Source organism: Bombyx mandarina, chromosome 04 (assembly GCF_030267445.1).
Source record: "Bombyx mandarina strain Sakado chromosome 04, ASM3026744v2".
NCBI lineage: Eukaryota > Metazoa > Arthropoda > Insecta > Lepidoptera > Bombycidae > Bombyx > Bombyx mandarina.
In genome coordinates this window covers 16,610,877-16,636,368 of record NC_143211.1, presented here as the reverse complement: position 1 = coordinate 16,636,368, position 25,492 = coordinate 16,610,877, and the positions used below count along the sequence as shown (strand labels likewise).

The following is a 25,492-nucleotide window of genomic DNA, read 5'->3' as shown; positions in this document are numbered from 1 at the left end:
GGGCTGTGAGCTCGTCCACCCGACTAAGCAATAAAAAAAAACCCTAATACAGTCGCCACTCGAGCACAATCATTGTAAACAGAAACCAAAATTACATTTACAACAAACGAACGTCTCTGTTCACCCCAAAAGAACAGTGGCCAGTCACGTATTATCAGATGACGTCATCGACACGTCCACTCGATGACACCGGCAGTCAGTCGTCGATTATCGATAGGCGCGTGGCTCCTCACTAGCCGTGGGAAACGTAAACAGAGCACAGATATTACTATGATTCTTGCCGAAAAACTAAGAAGTAATGTGACTTATTTTTATTCAATACGTTCTTTGCTTGGCGCAGGGATTGCATAGCGGTAAAATAGACGTATCTGAATTCTACATATGTGGACTTACAATGTGCCTTATTAACAGAAAATAAGACAAGATAGGCAACGTAGATTATATTATAAAAAAAAAAAAAACTAAAGATACACGACTACAATTCATTCAACTTATAACACTTAGTGTTAACCAGGGAAATACACGTCTACAATTCATTGAACTTATACCTAATACTTACCTAAGTGTTACAATAACTTGGCCTTAATATTTGTCGAATCTCTTATTATTTTCTGACAAAAGATCAACGTGAAATTTACCTAATAGGTAATATATTAAATTTTATTCCTGATACGTATACACTTATATCGTAGATATTTCGTTACAAAAGTACATATTTAAATCTCAATAAATCATATCGGAATCAGTAGCACACGATTGCTTTTATGGAATATATTAAGTGTATAATCTATGTTTATGGATGTCAAAAAATATCACCGATTCCACAGAAAGTTGTCAATCAAGAAAAAAAATTTTGAATTTTAAATTGTCTTCTTTCTATTCGAAATACAAAAAATATAGCTCTCGTTTAATGCAACAATAGAACCAGGAAAAAATCGATTTATATTTTTAAAAAAAAATTTGCATGAACATTTTTATCGATAACGGATTTCGAATGCGTGTTACAAAGCTTTATGAAATGCGAGACAAATTATCAAAACGGTTGCAAACGTCAATCGTATTACCATATGACACTGTGGATACGTGTGTAATGCAATTATATGCATATGTAAGGCGGTATGCTAATACAATTGAATAGAAATGGACTTTTGGAATCACGGTCATGGTTCAATGTTGTATCGCTTTTTGTGTTTATTGTATGAGCTGTGAAATTGATCCAAATAGAAATTGTTGTATTAGAAAATTTCATTGTACATTACGGTACTTGTCTGAATACTTGTTTGAACGTTCTGTGTAAGCTTACTAATGAATACAATGTTTTGTTTAGTAAGTTTCTACTATCACTTCGTGAATATTTGCAAAATCAAATTGTCTGGTCTTAGAATACATGTATTAAAAGAGGAACATTGTATTTTTTAGGGTGTACGATAGATAAGTTGTCAATAATAGACTTACTCAATTTTGTTTCAAAAATGTAGGTCACTTCGTTGTAATAGACGTAATTACTAATATTACGTAAGTGTTGACGTGAGGTTACATATTATTTACATTTATTCACATATTCTTGTTGGCAGCTCATTTCATTATTGCTTATTATTTAATTTCCTATATGGCAAAGGTGTACCTACTTGATATGTAGCTATGTATTAAGACGGTTTTTTTTGCCATATTAGTTTAGACCATACAACCCACCACATTTACCTGACGGTAAATAGGTACCCATGTTCATGGGCATTAGCAAGAGCATCGTTCTAGTTGCTGCCTACTACATACTTAGATCTATATTGCAAGCTTGTTTGAAGAAAGACATGTCATAGCGGTCTGAAACGCCATAAAGAGTAATTTTGCAATGAGTCCCGAATGTTACGCGCCTGAAATAACACTAACACAGACCGTGACTGTGACTGAAGAGACTGTATTTAGGTAGGTGGATAAATGAAAGTAAAGTGGAAATTATGGAACTCAAACGATTGCTCAAACAATTCTCCATGAGACATACGGTATACACTCAAAAAGGCCAAAGTCGCTTCATCGATCCAGATATATGAAACTATCCGCGATAACGGAAGTTAAATAACCGAAATACGTTATTTTGTAATAGTAAAATGAATATGTATAAGTACAGTAAAATTAATATAACTGATATTTGGAAGCCCTCGCCCAAATATTGGAGCAATACTCAACGTGATACGTTAAACTCATCTATCCAAATCAAAAATTTTAGCAACGCATTTGTGCTTAATCATTTAAGCGTATGCTATCAACAAAAAGGCCATTACATATTTATTTGCTTAAAGCATTAACATTCGAACGCGTATCAGCGTAATGGACCATTCACCTTTCAGTTATTAAAGTATTTATAACACTTGTATAATAAACGGATTCGTAACGGTCTGTTAGTTTCCGTTCGTGAATCTGTCGAGCGAATTTGAATCACAGAAGCCGCAGCAATAAAACTTCACGAAACTACCTGCTTTACACATGTCACGGAATCAACATGACTATGGCATCCGGCATGCCCCAATGTCATATGCAAAAATCATTTATAGGCGTTTAAAAGAAATCTTTATCAGCGGCGCATGTACTGTGCGTCGCGAATCAATGAAAAGAATTTTATTGGCAATAATTTTTTTTTTGTATACGTATGCAGTTAATTTGCGTACGTCGTATTGTAGACCGCACATTGTGAGCGCGTCTGTCGCTGAACGCCCTTAGGGCGCGACCCACTGCCCTCGTGTCGCCAACATTTCACACAAAGTTACAATTCAATTATAATCGAACGCCTTCATTGTGCGATATTCATGAACACGGTATCGAAAAGCGTTGCATTTGTCGGTAGCCATGTCGATTTCACGACAATTCCTAATTTGAATATTTGACAAGAAAAAAAAATCGATTTTTACAAGCAATCGAGATGTCTTACATATCAGTTACGAATTAGCATTTAACTTATACTGTTGTTATTATTGGATCATATCTAGTGTGATGGACGTATGTTAATTTTTCACAAAGAATAAAATTATATCTTTAACGGTCACAGAAGTTCCTTGGGATACATCGGATATGTTATTCTTTCATCTGGCTTCCGTTATGAAATCTATTCATGTGAAAATTATCTATGATATTGATTGTGGTATCGATTTTTGCCCTTAAGTTATTATCAAGAGCCGAACAATATTTTTTTTTTATATAATAAGAATAGAAAATTTAAAAAGTTAAAGGTATTTAAGTAGGTAGGTACCTACTGTATGTGATCTTAAACTAATTTTTTTTAAAGTGCGCCAAAAATCCAATAAGTTATGAAACAAACCTTCACTTATTGCTATGCATCCGAAAATATAAAATTTGTATTTGTTTTTAATTTCAGTTGGATATTTTACTAATTCTAGGGTTAGAGAATACGAAACTGTGTGCACTATACATCAATACCAATGACTAGTATTAATTTTGATAAAAATTAAAAATACTTAATAAATAAAATTCACACAATTAGATTTTAAACGAATGATGAAATCAATTAACTTAATATTAACAATAATTTCAACTAGGCTTGTGTAAGGAACTGATCTATAAGATATAATAAACATTTACTCTAAAACCCACACTAACTTCTAGGAAGTGACGATTTAATTCTTCACTCTTACTTACACAGAGTGCATACGATTTGATATGTAGCATATTTATTCTGCCGAGCCTAGCGCTTTAGATTTGTTCGTTCAGTATGTGTTTAGAACCATTTTTAGTCTAAAATGTCGACAGGAATGACAAGAATGAAATGTCGGTGGAGGAAATCTCTAATCTACTTCGACGCAAAGGGGGATTTTATTTTACCAGTCCAAGGCCAGTAATGATGATGACTTTGCAGCATTTAGTTATATCTTCAAGTTGGCAGCAGATTTGTTATTTAGGAAATACCTATACATATTTGAGACGATAGACTGAAGCAAAGAAATTTTTATCAGAAATATCCAAACGCTTGAAAGAGGTTACCCGTGATGCTAAGGCTGGCTGGTGCAAAGTACTAAGAGTGAGTCTGGCTGTCCAACTAGGTAACGCAGTTAGGATCTTGAGGACTGTGCCTCCTTCAAGCGCATTGGAAGCATTCTACTGTATCAATTGATTTATGTTAAATTATTTTGATTTGTTATTTATTAATAAAGAAAAGAAATGGAAATACATATTTAACTGATGTTCACGAAGTACTTCGACAACGTAGTAATGACGTTGTGTAATAAAAAATAAAGCCTAAAAGTTTATGTGTAATTAGTCGTGGCAAGACGTATTTCTAGTCCGCGAGGCTAGGTACTAACAAACTGTCTATTTCTGACGTGAAACAGTCATTTGTTCCCTTCTACAGAGTGGAAGAGGCGTCAAACAATACAAATTTACAATACAATTCTAGCTTGTATCAAGATGGCTATCGGAATTTACGTTTTGATGTTTACAAGCTCCGGTAGTTTCAAAGAATTCAATGCAATAGAAGAACCGATTGATATTAAAGAAAATCATATCCTATTTAAGTGGTCTCTGCAAAAAAAACATTCCCTTTTTATTTTTATTTTAATACTAAACATAAGGAGGTAAGAGCAGTGCTTCAACTATATTAACAATGTTTGATGATCCTAAAAAAACAGTTAACATTTGCACGCTTAAATAAAAATACATCTTATTTTGTCGGTTACTTAGTTTAATAAGAACTATTAATACCTACTCAAAGAGCGCTCAAATATACCAAGCGCACTTTATATCTATAAGGAAACCTTACAATTATTTTTATTTCGTCTTTAGATAGCCGAGCCACATCATATCGCTTACAAAACGTAAAAAATATAATATATATTCAGATTGAGTATTTTTTAGATTCATACAATAACATAACATTCTTTGGTTCGTTACTCGAACAAGCGTTATAAAGAAATAATGCTAAGTGGCCATTGAAAATCTCAGGTGAATCGACCGCAGGCTGTCATACGAAAATATTCTTGTTTCGTGCGGCAACTCATCGTAAACAAAAAACGAAGACAACGGAAAGAAAGAGACCGCGGCTCACAACGCGCGCAACCAATTTGCATTGTACGCCTGGCTAGTCAACGTTTAAATTCTTATTTCGAATTTCGAACTGTTGGTTTCGTTCTGCATAATAACATCCGTAAGGCAATGGCAGTTGCTTGGCCAATCGGAGAGCGCGGCATGCACTCGTGGGCGTAGAGGCGGCCGCCTATTGGTGCTAACGTTCGGTTTTATCACTCGATTTGTCGGTAGTGCGGTGACCGCAGTCGCGCCGCGCGATTGTCAATTGTCGCCATTGTATCGAACGGGAGCCGAACGCACGGAGCTCGCGCGGTTCATTCGCACGCGATAACGTCGAATTCACATAACAAATCTAAACAAACAACCGCGTTGATCAATGAAACACATGTTAAAGTTATCGTCTCATATAAAATTCGTATAAAGATCTTCAGTGTTGAGTGCCGACGGAGCGGTTTCCTTCGAAACGTGGACCTAAAACAGCGAAGTGGATTTAGAGCTACATCAACGTGCCAGCGGTCACTTTATGAGGTAAATGAAATTAAATTAAAAGTTATGTTGGCGCTATTTGAGTTTTCAAAAGTTATTTCGAATGTCATTGAACTTGCGACCGATCTATTGGTTTTCATGTTTGTTCGGCGGCCATTATTAGATGCACAGATGTTTTGATTTGAATCACTTCGCGTATTTTTGTTGTTTGATGTCCCTGAAGGGAGTATTAGGAATTTTTTGAATTACGAATTGAATTAGATTTTTGATAAAATTTAGGTGTTAAATATATTTTTTCTAAATAAAACTGTTTCATTGGTTTGAAATGCTCTTATCAGGAATACCTACTAAGTACCTATGTAGGTAGATGTTTTATAGGGGTGATTTTTAAATTTTGTATTTACGATAGATATACATATTATAGATGGGGGTATTCTTGACGTATTTTTGAGTAATAGTGTTCGTAATATTAGCATTTCTTGTTGTATGGATAGGTAGGTATATTTGCAGTTGATCGAGTTTCGGTTCTATAATGTAGGAGAAGCGTTGATTTAATTAAAATGAGTCTATGATATGAAGTCTCCAGCTTGATGGAGCTCTGAGAAAAAGTCGACGTTCATGAGCGACGGTGATTCCTTACCATCGGATGAGCTGTACACTTGTCTGCCTAAAAAGGCAATAATAAAAGATAGATTTTATTAACAGTTTCAAATGAACTTTGGTAAGGCGTGATTTGTATTGAATGTGTATTAAATGTAATTACGTCCTCCTTCAAACGCACGGAAGTGTAAAGGAGTAGATAGCGTCTTGACTGCAATGCTGATGCCCATGAGCGACGGTAACCATTCACCATCAGGTGTGGAGCATGCTTACCTGTCTATGAAAGTTATAAAAAAAAATATTGAGCCAAAAATTATAGGAAATTCTGTGTTGTTTGATTTATTGCGAAGACTGATGTGTGTGTATGTAGGTATGCTTAGCAGGAATAGGGTTTTTAACTCTACTCGTACGCTTTACGGGAGGCAAGCTTACGGCTTCTTTGGTATTAAGTGGTGACTGTGAATACCGCTATTGAAACACGAAGTTGAAGCCTCGGTTGCGTTGCAATTTTTTTTTATTTTTCTTCCTACCTGTGCTGATAGCCTTGAGAGGCTATTTCAGCTTCTCTTTGACGTGAGGTGAGCTCACGGAGCTCAAACCGGAGGGTTGCTAACAGTGACCCTAGCAAGAGCAGTGCTTCGCAGAATCTACCACCGGATCGGAAACGTGACCCACTGAGAAGATCCGGCGAGAAACTCAGTGGGCTGTGTCTGTGGGTTAATTTACTCGTCAAGCCCGTCGTCGCAAGCGACGGGTTCGGTGAGAACGGTTAATGGATCGAGAGGATCCGTAATGACGTATTTAGGGCGACGTCGACTGTTTACCATTTGGTCCACAGGATCGGATATGACCCAAAACTCTATTCTCATGCTAGCCGTCTGACGGCTTCGTGGCTGAAACGCACAGGATGCTGATACCAGCCCGTGCGGTCCTACAATACGCGTACTAAGCTGCAATAAAATCTATGTCCGTAGATATATGGATTGATACTGATGTACCTATGACTATTAAGATTAATTGTCATATATGGTTATGTGGGCCAGTGGAAATCATTGTGAAGCAACATGTCATGTCAATGTCACTGTACGTCTCAATCAGTTTCTTTTCAATCAGGCTGCATTGTGAGCTCACACCACCACCACCATCCTGCTTAGTGCTTCCGCAAATTGTGATTTGAAACGATGGAAATTTCGTATTGAAATTTTGATCTCTTGTCTTGAAATGGATAGCGAGATTCACATTGGGTTCTGTCACCCGCTTAGCCGATGCGATAGCTTTTCTATCAATTTAACGCAATCAAAAGATTAAAGACAATCCAATTTTTTTTTGTGAGTGTACCTACCTATAGGTAAATTTTATATATCGGCAAACATAAAGTTTACCTATACACAATGGTAGAATTACCAAATACAAAGTTTTAACAAAAAAGAGAACCGACATCTGCAAGATATAACCTCGTTATATCTTGCTGAAGTCGGTCCATCATCAATGTAGTTAAAGTCAATTATGTATTACTGTGGATAAGTTAAAAAATAATAATGATAAAATTCAAATGGGAACACACGAGAAGCACCTGTTAATAAGCTTTCAAATAAAAAATAAACCTCAAAATCGATTCACGTAGAAAAAAGTTCTGAGAGACGACTCACATAAAGTAATAGAGTCGGATTGATAACTTCCTCCATTTTTTTTATGTCAGTTAAAACACAGTGCATGCGCTCGGTACTTAAAAGTGCGCAGTCTCGAACCTGCATAAGGGGTGCATATGGAACGCATTTTTTTTATTTTAGGGATTACTGGTGTCCCGGAGGCCTTTCCAGTTTCACCAGGACAGGTGGGCGAGCAAAGGCTCAGCCAGGTGGGGTGGGATATGCTAACAGCTACCTGAGCGCCTCCAAAGGAGACCTAACAACTCAAGAGTAATTGCTTTGCGAATGAGTCTACTACCGAATCGGAATCGTGACTCGCTGAGAAGATCCGGCGAGAAACTCAGCGGGCTGATGTTTAGGTTAGGTTGCACGTCGAACTCTTTATCGAGCTCGACGAGTACGGTTACCGGGGTCTCTAAGCCTGCTCCTAGTGTTAGAGCTAAATACGTCTAATGAAACGGTTATTGGATATGATGGATCCATAAGGACGTGTAGACGTATTAAGCTAAGATTTCGTTAAGCTAAGCTTCATTAAGATAAGTTAAGATATTCCTCTACATATCACCTGCGTCAGAGCTAATCTGAAAACAAAATTCCACCAGTAGCCCGTAATCACATTACAATTTCCGAGATATCGAATGATCTTTATGATCGAACGTGACCAGTAGGCATGGTCGTATTTTTTTTTTTTTTTTTTTTTTTTTTTTTTTTTTCCTACCTATGCTGATAGCCTTGAGAGGCTATTTCAGCTTCACCCTAACGTGTGTAGGTGAGCTCACGGGGCTCAAACCGGAGAGTTGCTAACACTGACCCTAGCAAGAGCAGTGCTTCGCAGAATCTACCACCGGATCGGAAACGCGACCCACTGAGAAGATCCGGCGAGAAACTCAGTGGGCTGTGTCTAGGGGTTAATTCGCTCGTCGAGCCCTTCGTCGCAAGCGACGGGTTCGACGAGGACGGTGACCGGTGCTTGTGGTGCCTAAAAGCACCGTTAATGGATCGGGAGGATCCGTAATGACGTGCTTTGGGCGACGTCGACTGTTTACCATTCGGTCTACAGGATCGGGTATGTAGTTTCCAGCGGCCACGACAAAAGGGTTCTCATGTCGTGCCGCCTTCTCGAAATGGCGCAATGATGCCGACTGTAGATACTTACTGACAGAGTCGAGCTCCAGGTCATCGTGGAGATCCACGTTCCTCAGGAACCATGGTGCTCCGACGGCTATCCTGCAGAATCGGGATTGAATAACCTGGAGGGGCTTCAAGTTGGTGCGGGCTGCGTGAGCGAACACTACGCTTGCATACGTCATAACGGGGCGTATGCAAGTTTTGTAGAGAGTTACCTTATTACGGAGGGACAGTTTGCTTCGCTTGCAAAGCATAGGGTAGAGACGTCCTAATATGAAGGCGGCACGGTCGCGTACCGTTTTAATATGTGGACGGAATGTCATCCCTCTGTCGAGGGTGACGCCTAGGTATTTGACCTGCGAGGCCCACGGTATGGGCTGGCCAAAGAGAGTGACGGGGCTAACGGCGGAGGTGTTTGCGCGCCTATTAGGGAGTGGGATGCTCGAAGTGGTATTCGGAGGGCGACCCCTTTTGAAGAGCACCGCTGTGCTTTTCGTGGGGTTGATGTCGATGCGCCACTTCCGGAACCACTGTCCCATGGTGGCTACTGCGATCTGGAGTCGCCGATGAAGCAGCGACATCTTCCTACACGAGTAGTAGATAGCCGTGTCATCGGCGAAGAGCGCTAGATGGGTCTCCGGAGACCGGGGTATATCATTGATATACAAACTAAATAATAACGGGGAGAGCGCGGAGCCTTGCGGGACTCCGGCAGTCAGTTGACGGGGACGAGAACGAGTTCCCTCTACTCGATATCGAAACGAACGGTTCGACAAGAAGTCTCGTATGATGAGCACAAGTCTGTCTGGCACTCCCATGTTGTACAGTTTGTAAATTAAACCGTTGTGCCAGACTTTGTCGAACGCCTTCGCGATGTCGAAGAAGAGGGCGCCGGTCGGGATTTGTTTACGCCTATTTAGTCCTATCAGGATGTGCTCCGTGAGGCGGTGCACTTGTTGTACGCACGAGTGTTTAGAGCGGAATCCGAACTGTTCGTCTATGAGAATTTTGTTCGCGGTAACAAAATCCCAGAGGCGTTTCCTAAGGAGCCGTTCGTAAATTTTTCCTATCGTCGGGAGGAGACTAATCGGACGGTGGCATAGTCGTTGCGCAACGTAAACGGTTATTGAAACTATCTATAGACAAAATAGCGGTTAGCTAGTTTCGCCGTACTGCAATAACCTGCTAACGTCTACTACTCAATCACGTCACCGATCACGAACACAAATCACACAACGTTCGGCAATATTCGTTTAACCGCTCGGTCGGCAGCTATCGCGACACGCAGCGCAAACATGGGTTCGATCGAAATAGACAATCATCATTTTGTCTCTGTCACGCACACGACTGAGATGCATTTGACCTTTGACTTTAGCCCTTAAAACTCTTAAAATAAGATTTAAAAAATTAAATTGTGAGTGCAAGTAGATGTCGAATTTTGTGGCCTTGAACCAGTTATTTACGAGTCGCGTGTTTAGCGACGCGTCGCTAAGTTTTAAGTTTAATTGCCAATTGAATAGTTAAAAATATTAAGTATAAAGTTGTTTAATTAATATAGATTAAGTTTATAGACCTTGTTAAAATGTATTATAAAGTACGATACGAACTCTTTAAAGAAGTAAAGCTAACATATCCTATCCTTAAAGATAGATTACAAATAAAGACGTAATTACTGAAATATTAATCGCGACGCTAGCTCGTTCGTGTGCACATTAGTTTACTGCTAAACAAAACCCGCTATTGCTCGCTACTGAAATAGCGCGTTTCAAAAGCCGCTATTGACATTTGATAGCTAGTTTCGTTTCGCTAACCGAAAATGCCGCTACAACCCACCGCTAGTGACCAGTGCCAGACCACTGTCCTACATATAGTTAGTTATTACTGAAACAAGATTTTCACTTGCACTATGGTCAAAGTCCAAATTACAAACCATAACAAGCTATGAGGAATAAAACATTACATTACATACATTAGTGAAGCAGTAATGCGTTTCGGCTTGAAGGGTGGGGCAGCCGTTGTAACTATACTTGACACCTTAGAACTTATATCTCAAGGTGGGTGGCGCATTTACGTTGTAGATGTCTATGGGTTCCAGTAAACGCTTAAAACCAAGTGGGCTGTGAGCTCGTCCATCCATCTAAGCAATAAAAAAAATGTTGGAATATTCTAAAAATGGTTGAACAATAATAAAAGACTTAATTGCACTTTCTGTACAATATTAAGAAAGAAACATATTTTAAAGCCTTTATTTTCCACAGTATTATTGAAGTTTATGAAGTTATAGGTATACCCTATAACAACAACAACTTGAACAAACTATATTCCGCTTCTGATGATAGGTAGGTAGGTATGTTAGAGAGATTGAAAACATTTTGTTTTTTGTTTTACGTGGCTAAACGAGTTCACGGCCCATCTGATGTAGAGTGTAAGTGGATACTGGAGTCCATAGACAACACTATGTCAATGTCGCCACCTACCTTGAGACATTAGGTCTCAATTGAGTATTAACGTTTTTATTACACGCAGTTACTCCTTCATCGTGGTATTCATTCGTGAGGATTTGTTAAGTACGTATTGCTTTAGAAAAATTGGTGCCTGCTTGTGGGATTCGAACATTGACACAGTAGCATCGCTCGATTCGAGTGCATCGGGCATATTTATCATTTAGGCCACGACGACTCCGAACTTCTGTCCATTAGCTGCTTAGTGCTATATACTTAACTAGTCAGGTCATAAGTATTGTCACACAGTAAAAACTTTTCTTTTAGAATGCTGGCCACAAAAAAGTTAATTGAATTCGAATTTCGAATTGTTCATGAAAATAAAAAGTATAATTTAGAATTTTACTCATTTTTCAGATTAAAGGCCTGTATTCAAAATCACGGAGGTCATTTTGAATAAACTTTAGTGTCATAAGAATCTATGTTATGTTAAGTTCATTTTGGTATATGAATGGTTACATAATGAATACACTTGTTTCAATTATTTTACATTAAACATGTGACAGAATTTATGACCTGACTAGGTATAAGAATGACGGGGTTAGGAATTAGATGGAATAGATGATGTACTTATTACTAGGTCGAAGATATAGAGATATTTTAACTCGAATAGGCCGGAACATATTCATGTGCTACGATGAATCAACCAAAATATTATCACAAGAGCCTCTGCTGTTTCATATTTACTTAATTACTCCGACTGTCTTGACAGTCGGAGTAATTAAGTAAATATGAAACGATTTAATAATAAATTCTAAGCACTTCCATACGTCGGCTCTCAACAAAGACTACACCCGATATTTTAGTATTGTAAAATATAAAAAAGATATTTACAGCGGTCGTTGTAAAATCAATGATTTCGGTGCACTAATGAGTGTTGTTTAATTGGCCTGATGGCTTCCTGTGGAAGGGCCACCAATAATAATAATTATTATTATTATACACTGTCCTGTTGACGGACCATTCGATATTCGGTGTATACCTAAATTCCTACTTTCTGTAACGTGGAGTGCACTAGCTTACTACCAGATGGTGAGCGGTTGCTAGTCTCCGTAAATGCCCAGCCTAATTGAATTTTACTAAAATCACGACCATGCTGTAGTTTAAGCCAAACTGAATAACAATATTAATGAGACTTATAATGGTCTGCACGTGGATATCTAGAGCTGGACTAAAAATAAGTCCTATTAATAAATTTTAGCACTTAGAAGTCGCGGGTTGAAGGGCTTCTTGTGAGCCTGCACGGGTAAGATCCACCGCTCTGCCTATTTCTGCCGTGAAATAATAATGCGTTCTGGTTTGAAGGGTGGGGCTACCACTGTACTGTAGAGACTTAGAACTCGTGTCTAAATGTTTCTTGCACCTCAACTTTTAAAGGATATTTTTGTGGTTGCCTCAGTTGTTTTGAGCTATGTAGAAATAGCAGTGGTCGTAGATATAGCTGGCGGATGCCAAAGAATACTTATTTTAAAATAAAAATTGAAAGAGTCTCCAGCATGTAAGGTTTATCATGTAACAGTTCGGTGAGTATTCGGGCCAACATCATTACGTATTTTAATGGTACCATACCAGATTTCCTCAAATTGTCAGTAACAGCTGCTTAAAGTTTCAACTCAATGAAGTAAGCAATCCGTATACCTAGGTACGTATCGAACACAAACAAAAGTAGTCAATTAACTCATAGACACAGCCACTGAGTTTCTGCCCGGATCTTCTCAGTGGGTCGCGTTTCCGATCGGGTGGTAGATTCTGCCAAGCACTGCTCTTGCTAGGGCCAGTGTTAGCAACACTCCCGGTTTAGCCCCGTGAGCTCACCTACTCGCCCGGTTACGCTGACATAGCTTCTCAAGGCTATCAGCTTAGGTAGGAAAAAAAAAGTATAGAGACTACAAATCTTTAAATTAAATTATAAATGGGTTGCCTATGTCAAAATTGCAACAGGCTTTACTAGCTAGGGACCCGGCCTCTGAAAATTCGAAATGATTCGAAAAATTAATTATCCATTAGCTAATTTCAAATATCTGTAATGGTTTTTGCGTTTAGACAGAACCAAGATTTGGCTGGTTACCTCTAAAGATTCTTGTAACATATTTTTATTTATTGCTTAGATGGGTGGTCTAGCTCACAGCCCACCTGGTGTTAAGTGGTTACAGGAGCCCATAGACATCTACAACGTAAATGCGCAACCCATCTTGAGATAAGTTCTAAGGTCTCAGTATAGTTACAAGATTTGAAGAAGATTATGTCATCCAGCTAGTGTAAAATTGAGGACGGAATATGGATATAATATGGTTTCATAAAGCAGAAACGAGCTAGCAATCACTAGCAGATGATAGTGACAGGGATAGGTGTGGTAGGTACTAATATTGACTGGGATTAGTAGTTTTAGTAACAAACATAGAAATTATTTTAACACTTCTGTCACGGCGAGATTAGATGCAATTCACAGCAAATGCTGAAGATTACTCATTTACAATAATCTTCTTGTAGGGTACTTCTATTTCTAAGTTAATTAGCTTCAGGGTTGAACTGCTTCAGCCGACACAGATGTTCGTTATCTCATAGAACCGATCGTAGCAGTAACCCGAGTGAAAATATTCGCACAACTTCAAAAACAAATCCTGTCGTTGTTTAAAACGAAGATTCTGAGACAAGTTTGCGACAGTGGTCATGTAAATTTGTACAGCGCGAGCACTTTGTAGTCGCCGTTTCAAAGTTTCTCTGTTCTGGCCGCAGTACAAACAATCGATCATGCAGCTTGCGTTGTCCATTAGCACTCGCTTACAGCCGACGATTTCACTGTTACGTTGCTGAGACAATGGGGATCGATGCCTTGAAAATCTTGTTGGAGAAAAACCCAATTTGTCGTATTGGAATATTGTAGACTGTCTGTGTGAACTGTCTTATTGGAGTGTAAGTGAAATTGAATATTTTTCGCATTTTAATGACAAAATCTGCCTTGCTTTTAATCAAATGATAAGGACATGCGAAACTGGTTTCCATCTACGACATCGTTATCTTACGCTTGAAGTGATTTTTTTCCCTACTTATTGGCTAGTAGCCTAAGGGGCTATTCCAGCTCCTCACTGACGGGTAGATGAGCTCCAGGACTCAACCTGAGAGAATTTGCTAAAACTAGTCCCAGCAAGAGCAGTGCTTCGCTGAATCCATAACCGGATCGGAATCGCTGAGAAGATCCGGATGAAGTGATCTATTCTCATTTGATTACGAAAAGCTTGATTGATTGATTGAGCATTGATTTATATCCTAATTCTATCCCTTGTTGAAATTCGTTAGTGAGGTATGCAGAGTTTTAGCTGAATCCCTTGCCAATCTAGGCTAAAATTTGATTAAACAAATCAAATATCCTTTACTTCTTCTTCTTCTTCAACTCGTGTCCACCCAATGCTGAGTGTAGGTCTCTTCGAATGCACCCCATTCTCTTCGGTCTCTTGCCTTTCTCATCCAGTCTCTACCAACTACTTTGACCAGGTCATCGGTCCACCTCGTTGGCTGTCTGCCCACGTTACGACGTTAATTTGAAATCTTGTGCTGACATTAGTGACGGAACCTGAAAACGTCTCAAGAAATACGATCTCAGAGTGATTTTTGTAGTTGAATAACGCGTTCGTGTACCTGCTAATTGCTTAGACAAAGTGCGCCGCAGATTGTGATGGTCGCTTTACGGCCTCTAAGTAGTTTGCAGTGTGTAATGTAAGTGCGACTCGAGGAATGCTTGGTCAACGATCCGTGACTTAAGATCGACGCAGTTTCAGTTTCAAGAAATCACAAAGAGCGAAAATAAGCGCTTTTATAATTTCTTTGGAAAATATCACTTTAAATTTTCGATTTAATCTTACGTTTGCCATTTTTGTGTTTCCGAGGTTTTCAATATTTCTAGTTTCGTGGCAAACATTCGTTTGATGAACAGGTTTGTTTGCTCTTTGTTTGGGTGCTCATTATCTATACACATATGTATATATTTTAGCGTATATAAGTATATATGTCAGTCTCTTGTAACCGTAACAGAGGGCATTTTGACTGGTGGTAGGACCTCTTGTGAGTCCGCATGGGTAGGTACCACCACCCCGCCTATTTCTGCCGTGAAGCAGTAATGCGTTTCGGTTTGAAGGGTGGGGTAGCCGTTGTAACTATACTGAGACCTTAGAACTTATATCTCAAGGTGGGTGGCGCATTTACATTGTAGATGTCTATGGGCTCCAGTAACCACTTAGCACCAGGTGGGCTGTGAGCTTGTCCACCCATCTAAGCAATAAATAAAAAAAAAAGGAAGTCCTAATTTGGGGTCGGATGACCGTGCGTGATTTTTTCCCAGTTTCTTATTTACTAGCGACCCGCCCTCGCTTCGCTTCGGAAACATTAAAACACATATGAAACCAAAAAATAAAAATAAAATAAAAATTAAAAAAAGTAGCCTATGTTCATCAGGGACAATGTCGGCTTCTAATGGAAAAATAAAATTTCAAATCGGTCCAGTAGTTTCGGAGCCTATTCGAAACAAACAAACAAACAAATCTTTCCTCTTTATAATATTTAACTTATTTATTATCTATATCTTATTATAAATAAGAATGATCGTGAAGTAGACTATACTGCCAAACGACGGGATACATACCCTTTAACCGGATTTTACCCGAATACATAGTATTTTTATCGTCCAAACATAATTTTAAATGGTTTGTCCAATGAAAAAATGCCAATTAATAGCTCGAGGTAAAATACAATTGGCGTCATAACGTAGCGATTTCAACTAACACCTAAATCCAAAACGACTACGGGAAAGGTTAAATTTCAAACATTTGAACAGTAATGTGGAATGTGGGCCAATATTTGGACATGAATTCACGAGCTACCGTCAAATAGTTACAAAGAATCCGTTGGTTACGCGGCCCTTTTTCTTGTGCCACAAACAATCAGAGTTTGTCACTTAGTGCCTTTGCGTTGCCACCGGTTTTTGTATTGCTCTCGAAAATGCTTTGTCTACTTTGAAGGTAGACGATCGTACTGCTCGCCTGATGGTGAGTGCTGAGTGTAGGTACGTCAGTTAATGCCAGGGATACAAATGCACATCCAACTTGCTGTTGACTACTGAACACGGTTCAAAAAGGACTGTTTTATTGTTAGTTATTTGTGACGAACTAGGATACCTATGTTATCTTATTAATAAATTTTATACAAAAAATTTGCTAGCTATTTTATAAGGTTATCATGGGTTATTCGGCTATCGTTCTTGTCAAACCCATCGCTTGCCACGAAGGGTTCGGCGAGTAAATTAACCCACAGACACAGCCCACTCAGTTTCTCGCTGGATCTTCTCAGTGAATCGCGTTTCCGATCCGGTGGTAGATTCTGCGAACCACTGCTCTTGCTAGGGTTAGTATTAGCAACGACGTCAGGTTTGAACCCCGTGAGCTCATCTATTTGTTAAGGTTATGCTGAAATGGTCTCTCCAGACCATTAGCTTAGGTAGGAATAAAAAAAATAAAAAAATGGGTTATATAAAATTTTGACCCCATGTCTTCAAATAAATGGCGGTATTCACACATATTGTTAATTATGAATATCGTTAATTCACTTATTACCTACATGTGGGCCAATTAAAAAATACATACACATTCCTAGTTTTTGCCGATATTCTAGTCTGTTCGCATCCGAAAACCAATTTTTTTTTTCAGTCCTATCATAAAAATACATTCATATCTGCGTCTTACATTGTCAGATTTCATGGCCCTGAACGAATAAGGTGTTATTAGTCTACATTTAAGCATTTCGTTAGCTACCATGTTTAATATATGCACTCATAAATATAGCCGTAAAAGTAGCTTTAATTATGTCGCAAATATCGAAGAGAATACTATAATAAATTCATGTTACGTACAACTGTATATTGTTAGATAGAATCTACATACGGGGCACTTCCCCATAATTAAACAAAACTGGATTGATGTTAGTAATAACTTGACACGTAGCTTGTAGTGTAGTTTGGCTCACGCTTGTCATTGTTAGTTAAATATGAAATGTACGTTTTTCGATTAACAAATGTTTATTTATTTTATTTAAGGACTCAAAGTTTCCGCTGGTAAAGTTATAATTGAAATAATGAAGCCAATGTAATTTTGTTTTCTTTCGCAATGTAAGTATACCTAACTTATTTTTGTATGAAAATAACAGCTATTTTCACGTATTTAAAGTAGCAAATTCAATAAATCCGTTTGAGGAATGTTCGCCCTTTTTGAAGTCTATATAACTTTATTGTCACGATAAAATATCTCTTTCCTTTTTTTTTTCAATAAACACTTTAATTACCCATATTATAATCTCTTTTGTATTAGCTGATATCACCTAATATGAAATAATATTATTTATATACAGCAGACGTTTTTCGTGAACACAAAAATTACTTATTACGTTAGTAAAATTAATTACTGCATGTGAATTTAAATCGCGGCATAATCGCATCGCTCGTGTACATTAGGCATTTTATTTCTGGCTAACTCGAATCACACAGTATACTCGTAAATATTGACTGTCGTTAACCAATAAACCGTGGAAGGGTTCAAATATCTTCAAAAGATTGGTACAGGTATTGGTGGTATTGGCCCAATCACAATTCGCTCTGTCTATCACTTAACTGCACGAGAAACACAAATTTCTTGGGAATACACTCGCGCCATCTATCCTTCGTTCATCTTTCTGTACTTCATCGTACGTAACGTTATAACCTATACGCTATTTTGGCGTAAGAGCTATAACATTGTGAAGTTATATCAAAATATGATCAGTAGTTTTACTACTTGTACATCTGGTGTCGTTAAGACTAAGTGGCTACTCGAATCTATATGTTTTATAGCGTGGATTCCACCATCCACCTTTAGATACTACGTCTGTCTTAACTGCATATAGCTTAACAGATGTCCGCCCTACAAAACTTACCGCAGGTTTGCTTTGAGATGGGCAGAGTCGTGCTACCTGTCCGCGCAGGATCAATATAACATTAAATTTACGTTTATTAGTTAAAAAGATCAAAAAGGCGAGGTAGCTCTACCCTGGTATCCCTGTAACCTTTGCATCAACATATTACATTACATTATGTAATAGTGTTAGCTTTTAATTGTTAACGAATGTATGTTTAGTTTTAAATTAATTAACACTGAGTGATTAAGACAGTGTAGTTAACACCTGTGTGCTTAGTGCGAGTGTTTTAACGTTCTCGATGGCGTGAAAGTTAACTCAAATTTGTATGCAGTTGGAACAGTGCTAGGGCTAATGGTGGAAGATCTCATGGACGAAACCCCATGTGCTGGATTGATCAAGTGAAAGACTTTACCAAAAAAAAACTGCACTTACGGAATGCGTGCGCCAAGCCTCAGTTCGTGAACTATGGAGAACATCTGTCAAGGCTTTAATAAACATGGATTCCACATGACCACGACTGCTCTGCCAAGAGCAACCGACTATGATGATGGAACAACGCCCCTAACAGCAAACGTAGGAAAACGTTCCAACTACAAATTTGAGTTAACTTTTTCGCTATCGAATACGTTAAAAATCTCGCACTAAGGACACTCGTTCATTTAGGTACCGGTGGCGGGGCCGTCGGTGTGCTTTTTGCCTCAAAACAATAGCGTTCGGGCTTAAAGGGTGCGTTGTACTCACAGATCATAGATGATCTCTGGTTGTACAACTCATTTATTATAAATACGAAAGTGAGTTTGTCTTTTTGTTACGCTGTCTCGTCTTTATTACTCAACTAGTCATCAGTAGTCCATTATTAAAAAAAATATGGAGATTAGATAGAATAAAAAATTAAATTTCAAGACAAATTGATAACGTACGAACTTAATTTAAAATTTCAGTTGCCATTTCATATCCCGTATGGTCTAGTGGCTAGGATACCTGGCTTTCACCCAGGAGGCTCGGGTTCGATTCCCGGTACGGGAAACCTTTTTGGTATTTTTATATTCAATATTATTATCTCTCTAGATTCTTTAACTTACCTTTAAATCAACGATTATGTCTGCACAAATATATCACAAAACAAACATACCTTTTGAATGAAAGTGTAGCTGTAACTTTCATACATCAATTTTATCTCCCTAGGGGATTTGTCAAAGTAATGCCACCATCTATACAGTTCTAAACCACAACCGTGCATGTATTTCTTACTTAGTTAAAACAAAATTGTTCATTAAGTAATCCACATTAAATTAATCTAATCAAATTTTGTAAAAAACGAATTTTCTATAATTATTTATCAACAACTAAAAACAAATTTACAATCGCGTAAAATACAAGACGCAATCACTTGACGTTCACTCTTATCATTTCACGAGTGAAAAAAAAAAAAAGTTTAGTAAAAGCGCCTCTTCAGAATACATCTCTCTGCGTCATAATCCGCCAATTTATCAATCTCCCCTAGCGCTTCACAATATTAATATTTTCCACTTTGACGAACGCTATAATTGTCGGGCGCATATTAAAAGTCACATTGTACACGTGTTCGGTTCGTTGTTACGTAGGGATTAGATATTGGGGGGCTCAGGCGTAGGTGACCGAAGAAGACACCTTGGCACACGATGCGGGAGCGCTTTCAATTTAATAACCAATTTAAAAAGTATTAAATATTTGAATGCTTAAATTGTTTTCTTATTTTTTCACTGACTTTTTTCCTTACCTATTCGTTGGTAGCCTAAGAGGCTATTCCAGCTATGCCCAGGCGGTTAGCAACGAGCTCATGGGTTCAAGTTGAGAGAATTTGCCAACTCTAGCCCTAGCAAGAGCAGTGCTTCGTAGAATCTACCACCAGATCGGAATCGTGACTCAGTGAGACGATCCGGCGAGAATCTTCTAGGTTCTAGGTTCTAGGAGAAGGTTCTATCATCATTGAAGCGTGTAGAGCTTAATGATAAAGCGTTTACACCTAACTATTCTTATAAGCCTCTAACTTTACGAGAAAAACAGCTATGTATGTTTTGAAATGTATTCCCATGATGGATTTCCGAATACTAAAACAAACTATAAGCACTATTATTAAACGGATTCATAACACTTTAGTTATAATAAGCTCCCTCATGATTCCGATAGAGTAGCGCGTTCTGATCAAGACTATAGAGTTCAATATAGACGAACGTAGAGGCGAAGAGAATTTCAGCGGCTTACACCGTTCAATCACCTATCGATTTTCAGTGGAATAAACATAGTCTCAACAAAACATTTTCTTGTGGTCATTATATTGCCTATTTCTGCAGAAAAGAATCAATGCGATCCAATTCACCCGCCCATATACAATACAACTATATATCTAAATATATGTCGGAGCATCGGGAGGTCGGGTTGTCACATGTGGTCGTTGATTCGTGAACTTGTCAGCACAGAAGTATTCAGTGGGCGTTGAACTTCAGGAAACGTTGTAATATGTAGACTATACCTACTATGAATTTTTTACTATTCCCATGATCTGTAAGCGGAGTTCAAACGTTCACGATTGATTTCCACGGTGAAGGAATAACATCGTGTAATAAAAATGAAACTCGCAAAATTATAATTTGCGTAATTACTGGTGGTAGGACCTCTTGTGAATCCGCGCGGGTGGATGGGTACCACCACCCTGCCTATTTCTGCCGTGAAGCAGTAATGCGTTTCGGCTTGAAGGGTGGGGCAGCCGTTGTAACTATACTTGAGACCTTAGAACTTATATCTCAAGGTGGATGGCGCATTTTCGTTGTGGATGTCTACGTGCTCCAGTAACCACTTAACACCAGGTGGACTGTCAGCTCGTCCACCCATCTAAGCATAAAACTATACTGTTTAATTTTTACAATTTTAACCATGCAGACGTTTCGGGGCTTGCAGTAATAAACTAGTGAATTAGGCCAATAGGTTTGTTAATGACCACCGCGGGCGACCGGTGTCAACAAAAGAATTACTTGACATTCACATTAAACGGCCGTCTGGTGTAGTGGTAAGTGACATGGTCACTACACAAGGGGGTCGCGGGTTCGAATCCCGCCAAGGGAAGGTATTTGTATGATAAATATAAATGTCTTTTCCAGGGTTATGGATGTATCTTAAATATATGTATGTGTATAATAAAAATATTACATTTATTTCCGTTATCTGGTACCTGTAACACAAGTTCTTTACGAACTTATCACGGGACCAGTTAACGTGGTGTGATTGTTAGTAAATATTTATTATTATTTATTTATTTATTATTATTCACTCGACATGACAAATGCATGACAAAAATAACATTTTCATTATCTGAAAATGTCATGTATCGTTATATACATCATATCTTCGTATGCCCGAGTATAACCATAACGGACTGGAGGCTTGGGTTTCTTAGGTCAGGATACTCAAATACTTACTAAAAGCAAATTTATTTAATTATAGTTGTATTCCACAGTGCCGCTGGCGCGATGTGCGACCGGGCCGGCTTCGGGAGCTCGATGGGACACTTTCCCATGAGTCACATGTCAGCGATGGGCGCCATAGGCACCATGGGCTCGCTATCCATGAACGGGCAGCCGCAGCAGAAGAAATCCCAGGAGGAACACATAAAACGACCAATGAACGCCTTCATGGTTTGGTCTCGGTTGCAGAGGCGGAAAATAGCTCAGGACAATCCCAAGATGCACAATTCAGAAATATCAAAGAGATTAGGTAAGTTTTCTTTTCAGATTCATAGGCTTCAATATTTAATCAGTGATTATAGTAAGCACTTGTACAAATTTATTGTAACTGCTTAAATATTGTTATTTTTTAAATTGATTTTTCTTTTATCAACTTTCCGAAGTATATAAAATATTCAATTTTAGAGAATTGTAGACGTATAGACAAATTTACTATACCCACACACACGTACATATAGTGACGACACAGATTTTGTTTACCTTTAGTTTTGTCGCGCCTAATAATTCTACTTGTACACATAGGAAAATTAGCATCTAGCAAATTATGTTTACGTAAAAACATTTAATTTTCATGAAGGCTTCATTGGTTTTATTTGAACACGTTTTTTGGTTTCTAATCTATAATGAAACTATGAATTTTCTATAATTTTATTCACGTGTTTGGACGATCGCAACATAAATTTTGAACTAGCTAAGATTTCCTCTACGGTATTGTAACAAGACGCTATTTGCTTGCACTGTTTATTCTACTTGCAGACTTTTAGAATTATCATCGCATTAGTCACATCCCTATTGTGTCCTTTTGTGTCACATACAATCTGAGTTTTACCAATGAGGCATTTCAAAGCAAAGCAACCCTAGCGTGCTGGCACAATGCTGATTTTCGTAAACTGTAATTAGAGATAATTACGTCGGACCTTGTATCGAAATGCCTCAGCCGACAGTTCAAATATAAAACAAACAAAAAAAAAATGTTTTTTCAAATAAATTATTAAAAAACATTTGTGCAATTCACTCGTGGTAGAAGATAATTGTAGGTTTTAGTAATGATCATAGTGATACAAGGTTTTATAATTATTTTAAATTTTATTCGTATATATTATATAGATCCATTCAGAATGTATTAAGTACAAATATAAGGTAAGAATCAGAGCACAAAGAGAACCACGAATATAAGAAATACTGTACAATGCTGCCTTTCTCATTTTCTATGACGTGAAATCTTACGAATTTATGTGTCTGTCTCTTTTTACTGTCGCTTTTTCGTTTCATCGACTTCAAATCACAATATTGTTAGATAAGTTTTTACTTCAAAAAGGCTTATTACTGAAACTACTTGTCAGTACAATATGAAGAAACCACAGTATCGTATTAATTAAACAAATTAAAGAAATATATATTTTTCTGTCTACACACATTTGTGTTCACAGTGAATTATTAAATCTCATGTATCCAAGTCTTATGCCAATGTAAAGAATAAACTCGGTTTGTATGACGAATGTTAAACATTGTACATTGGATTGTTCAGTGTGAGTGACGTCACCTATTGTGAAAAATATACAGCGCGTGTTTGTTTAAGTGTAATTAACTATCGATACGTGAAAACATGTATTCAATAACGCCAATTGGAATATTAATGTAGTTAATTATTATTATTATTATTTATTAATTTCAAGCTAACTTTGTCTTATTCAGATGTTGACGGGGTATTTTTCTTTTGTTTCATTCGTATTATCGGTGTATCGGTATATAGAATTGTTTTCGTTAATTTCTGTGAGAATGAATTGGTAGGCTAAAATTTAAGGTAAGCACATTATGTAGTTAACAACGATTTTCTTCTGTGTTATAAGCATACCTACGACAAGTTTATGTACAACATACCTCATTTATTTTTATTTTTATTGCATAGATGGTGGACAAGCCCACCTGGTGTTGACCGGTTACCGGAGCCTATTCCGGCTATCCCGAGCGCTATGACATGTCCTTCTTCAAACGAGGCTTGTGGAGAGTATTATGCAGTAGGCAGCGGCTTGGCTCTGCTCCTGGCGTTGCTGAAGTCTATGGGCGACGGTAACCACTTACCATCAGGTGGGCCGTACGCTCGTCTGCCTACAAAGGCAATAAAAAAAAAAACATCTATAACGTAAATGCCGTCACACACCTTGTGACATGAATTCTAGGGTCTCAGTATAGTTACAACGGCTGCCCCATCCTTCAAACCGAAACGCATTACTGCTTCACGGCAGAAACAGGCAGGGTGGTGGTACCCACCCGCGCGAACACACAAGAGGTCCTGCCACCAGTAAGATATACTTCAGTAAAGCTATAACGTAGCGTGACCGACTCACTATTTACTAAAAAAAACCAGTGACAAAAAATGATCCACGTCATACAACTCGAGACGAGATCGATAACAGTTCTGAAGAATACAAAACCCGTACAAAATAATGAGCAATCAAAGTACTGTGACGCGACGGGTGGCCGCCACCGAAATAATTAAACGACCGAATGTAAGCAAAAACCTTTATTCGAAAATGCACCCAAAGGGGGTTCAGAGTAAGAGTGAGTTTGAAAAAAAAACCCAATCGCAATTCTGGCGGTGACGGCGCAGTGAAACAAGACTTTTTTTTTTGTACTGTACGAAGCGCCTGTGTCTGTAGCTACTGAAAATGTTTTTAATTTTGTTACAGCGACTTTTTTTTGTTTCTATGTTCGTTAGCATTTTTCTAGACATGTAGATAGTATTTACATACAGATTCTGTTGTTTTATTAATGTTAAACTAACTAAAAAAAGTATTAGCAATAGGTGTAGCAGTTTCAAAACTTATATAAAATGTTATTAATTTTTTTTATCACAAGTAAACAAATTTCTTTAGCGGTACTTGTTTAAAGTTTAATAATTTAGTTGCATATTAAGAATTTTTATACCATTAGGACCTTGAATTGTATTGAGGACCTTGTATTGAGGAATACTTGAAAACAGGGAAAAATATATTATTATTATTATATGTCAGTTATATTTGAAACTTCGAAGCAAAGAAAAGCAGCTAAACGAAGATATCAAGAAATTCGTGTTATATAAAAAATAACACCAGAACTTTAGAACTAAGTGGACAGTTTTGCTTTAAACTTTGAAAACAATATTTACATTACTAAGTTTTTAGTTAGGAGCCCATAGACATCCATAACGTAAATGCGCCACCCACCTTGAGATATAAGTTCTAAGGTCTCAAGTATAGTTACAACGGCTGCCCCCCCCTTCAAACCGAAACGCACTACTGCTTCACGGCAGAAACAGGCAGGGTGGTCGTATCACCCGCGCGGATTCACAAGATGTCCTACCACCAGTAAAAAGCTAATCGTAATATGGTGCAAAGCATAACACCCGTTTTAATTAATTTTGTTATTTGTCACTGATTTGTCTTAAACAAACACAGAGCTTTCTTTCGATGTTCAGTCAACATATTTTTCTGTTGTCCCTATGCGCGCGCTTCCCAAGCTCTAGCAACGCTTTTGTCCTGTGCAAACTGTTCATGTTTTATTCATGCACTGTCTTCTGGGACGCGTTTGCCTGAAACTCCCCCTAAAAAAATTTTCATTGTCAACATTATACTTTCATTAAATTTTTTGTGTTACTGAAATACAATGTTAATATTTTAAA

General features: G+C 37.9%; 1 protein-coding gene and 1 non-coding gene across 2 annotated transcripts in view; both read left to right on the top strand.

Annotated features, from left to right (window-relative positions):
* The first annotated feature begins 5,251 nt into the window (after window positions 1-5,251).
* Window positions 5,252-25,492, top strand: part of Sox21b (SRY-box transcription factor sox21b) — a 71,024-nt gene continuing 50,783 nt past the window's right edge. The window contains exons 1-2 of the mRNA XM_028180278.2: window positions 5,252-5,559; window positions 21,825-22,081. Of these exons, the coding sequence (XP_028036079.1) occupies window positions 5,555-5,559; window positions 21,825-22,081 (262 nt within the window). The 5' untranslated portion in view covers window positions 5,252-5,554. The remainder of the gene's footprint in view (window positions 5,560-21,824; window positions 22,082-25,492) is intronic.
* TRNAE-UUC (transfer RNA glutamic acid (anticodon UUC)) lies at window positions 19,286-19,357 on the top strand. The gene has a single exon. It is a non-coding gene; the product is annotated as a tRNA-Glu (tRNA).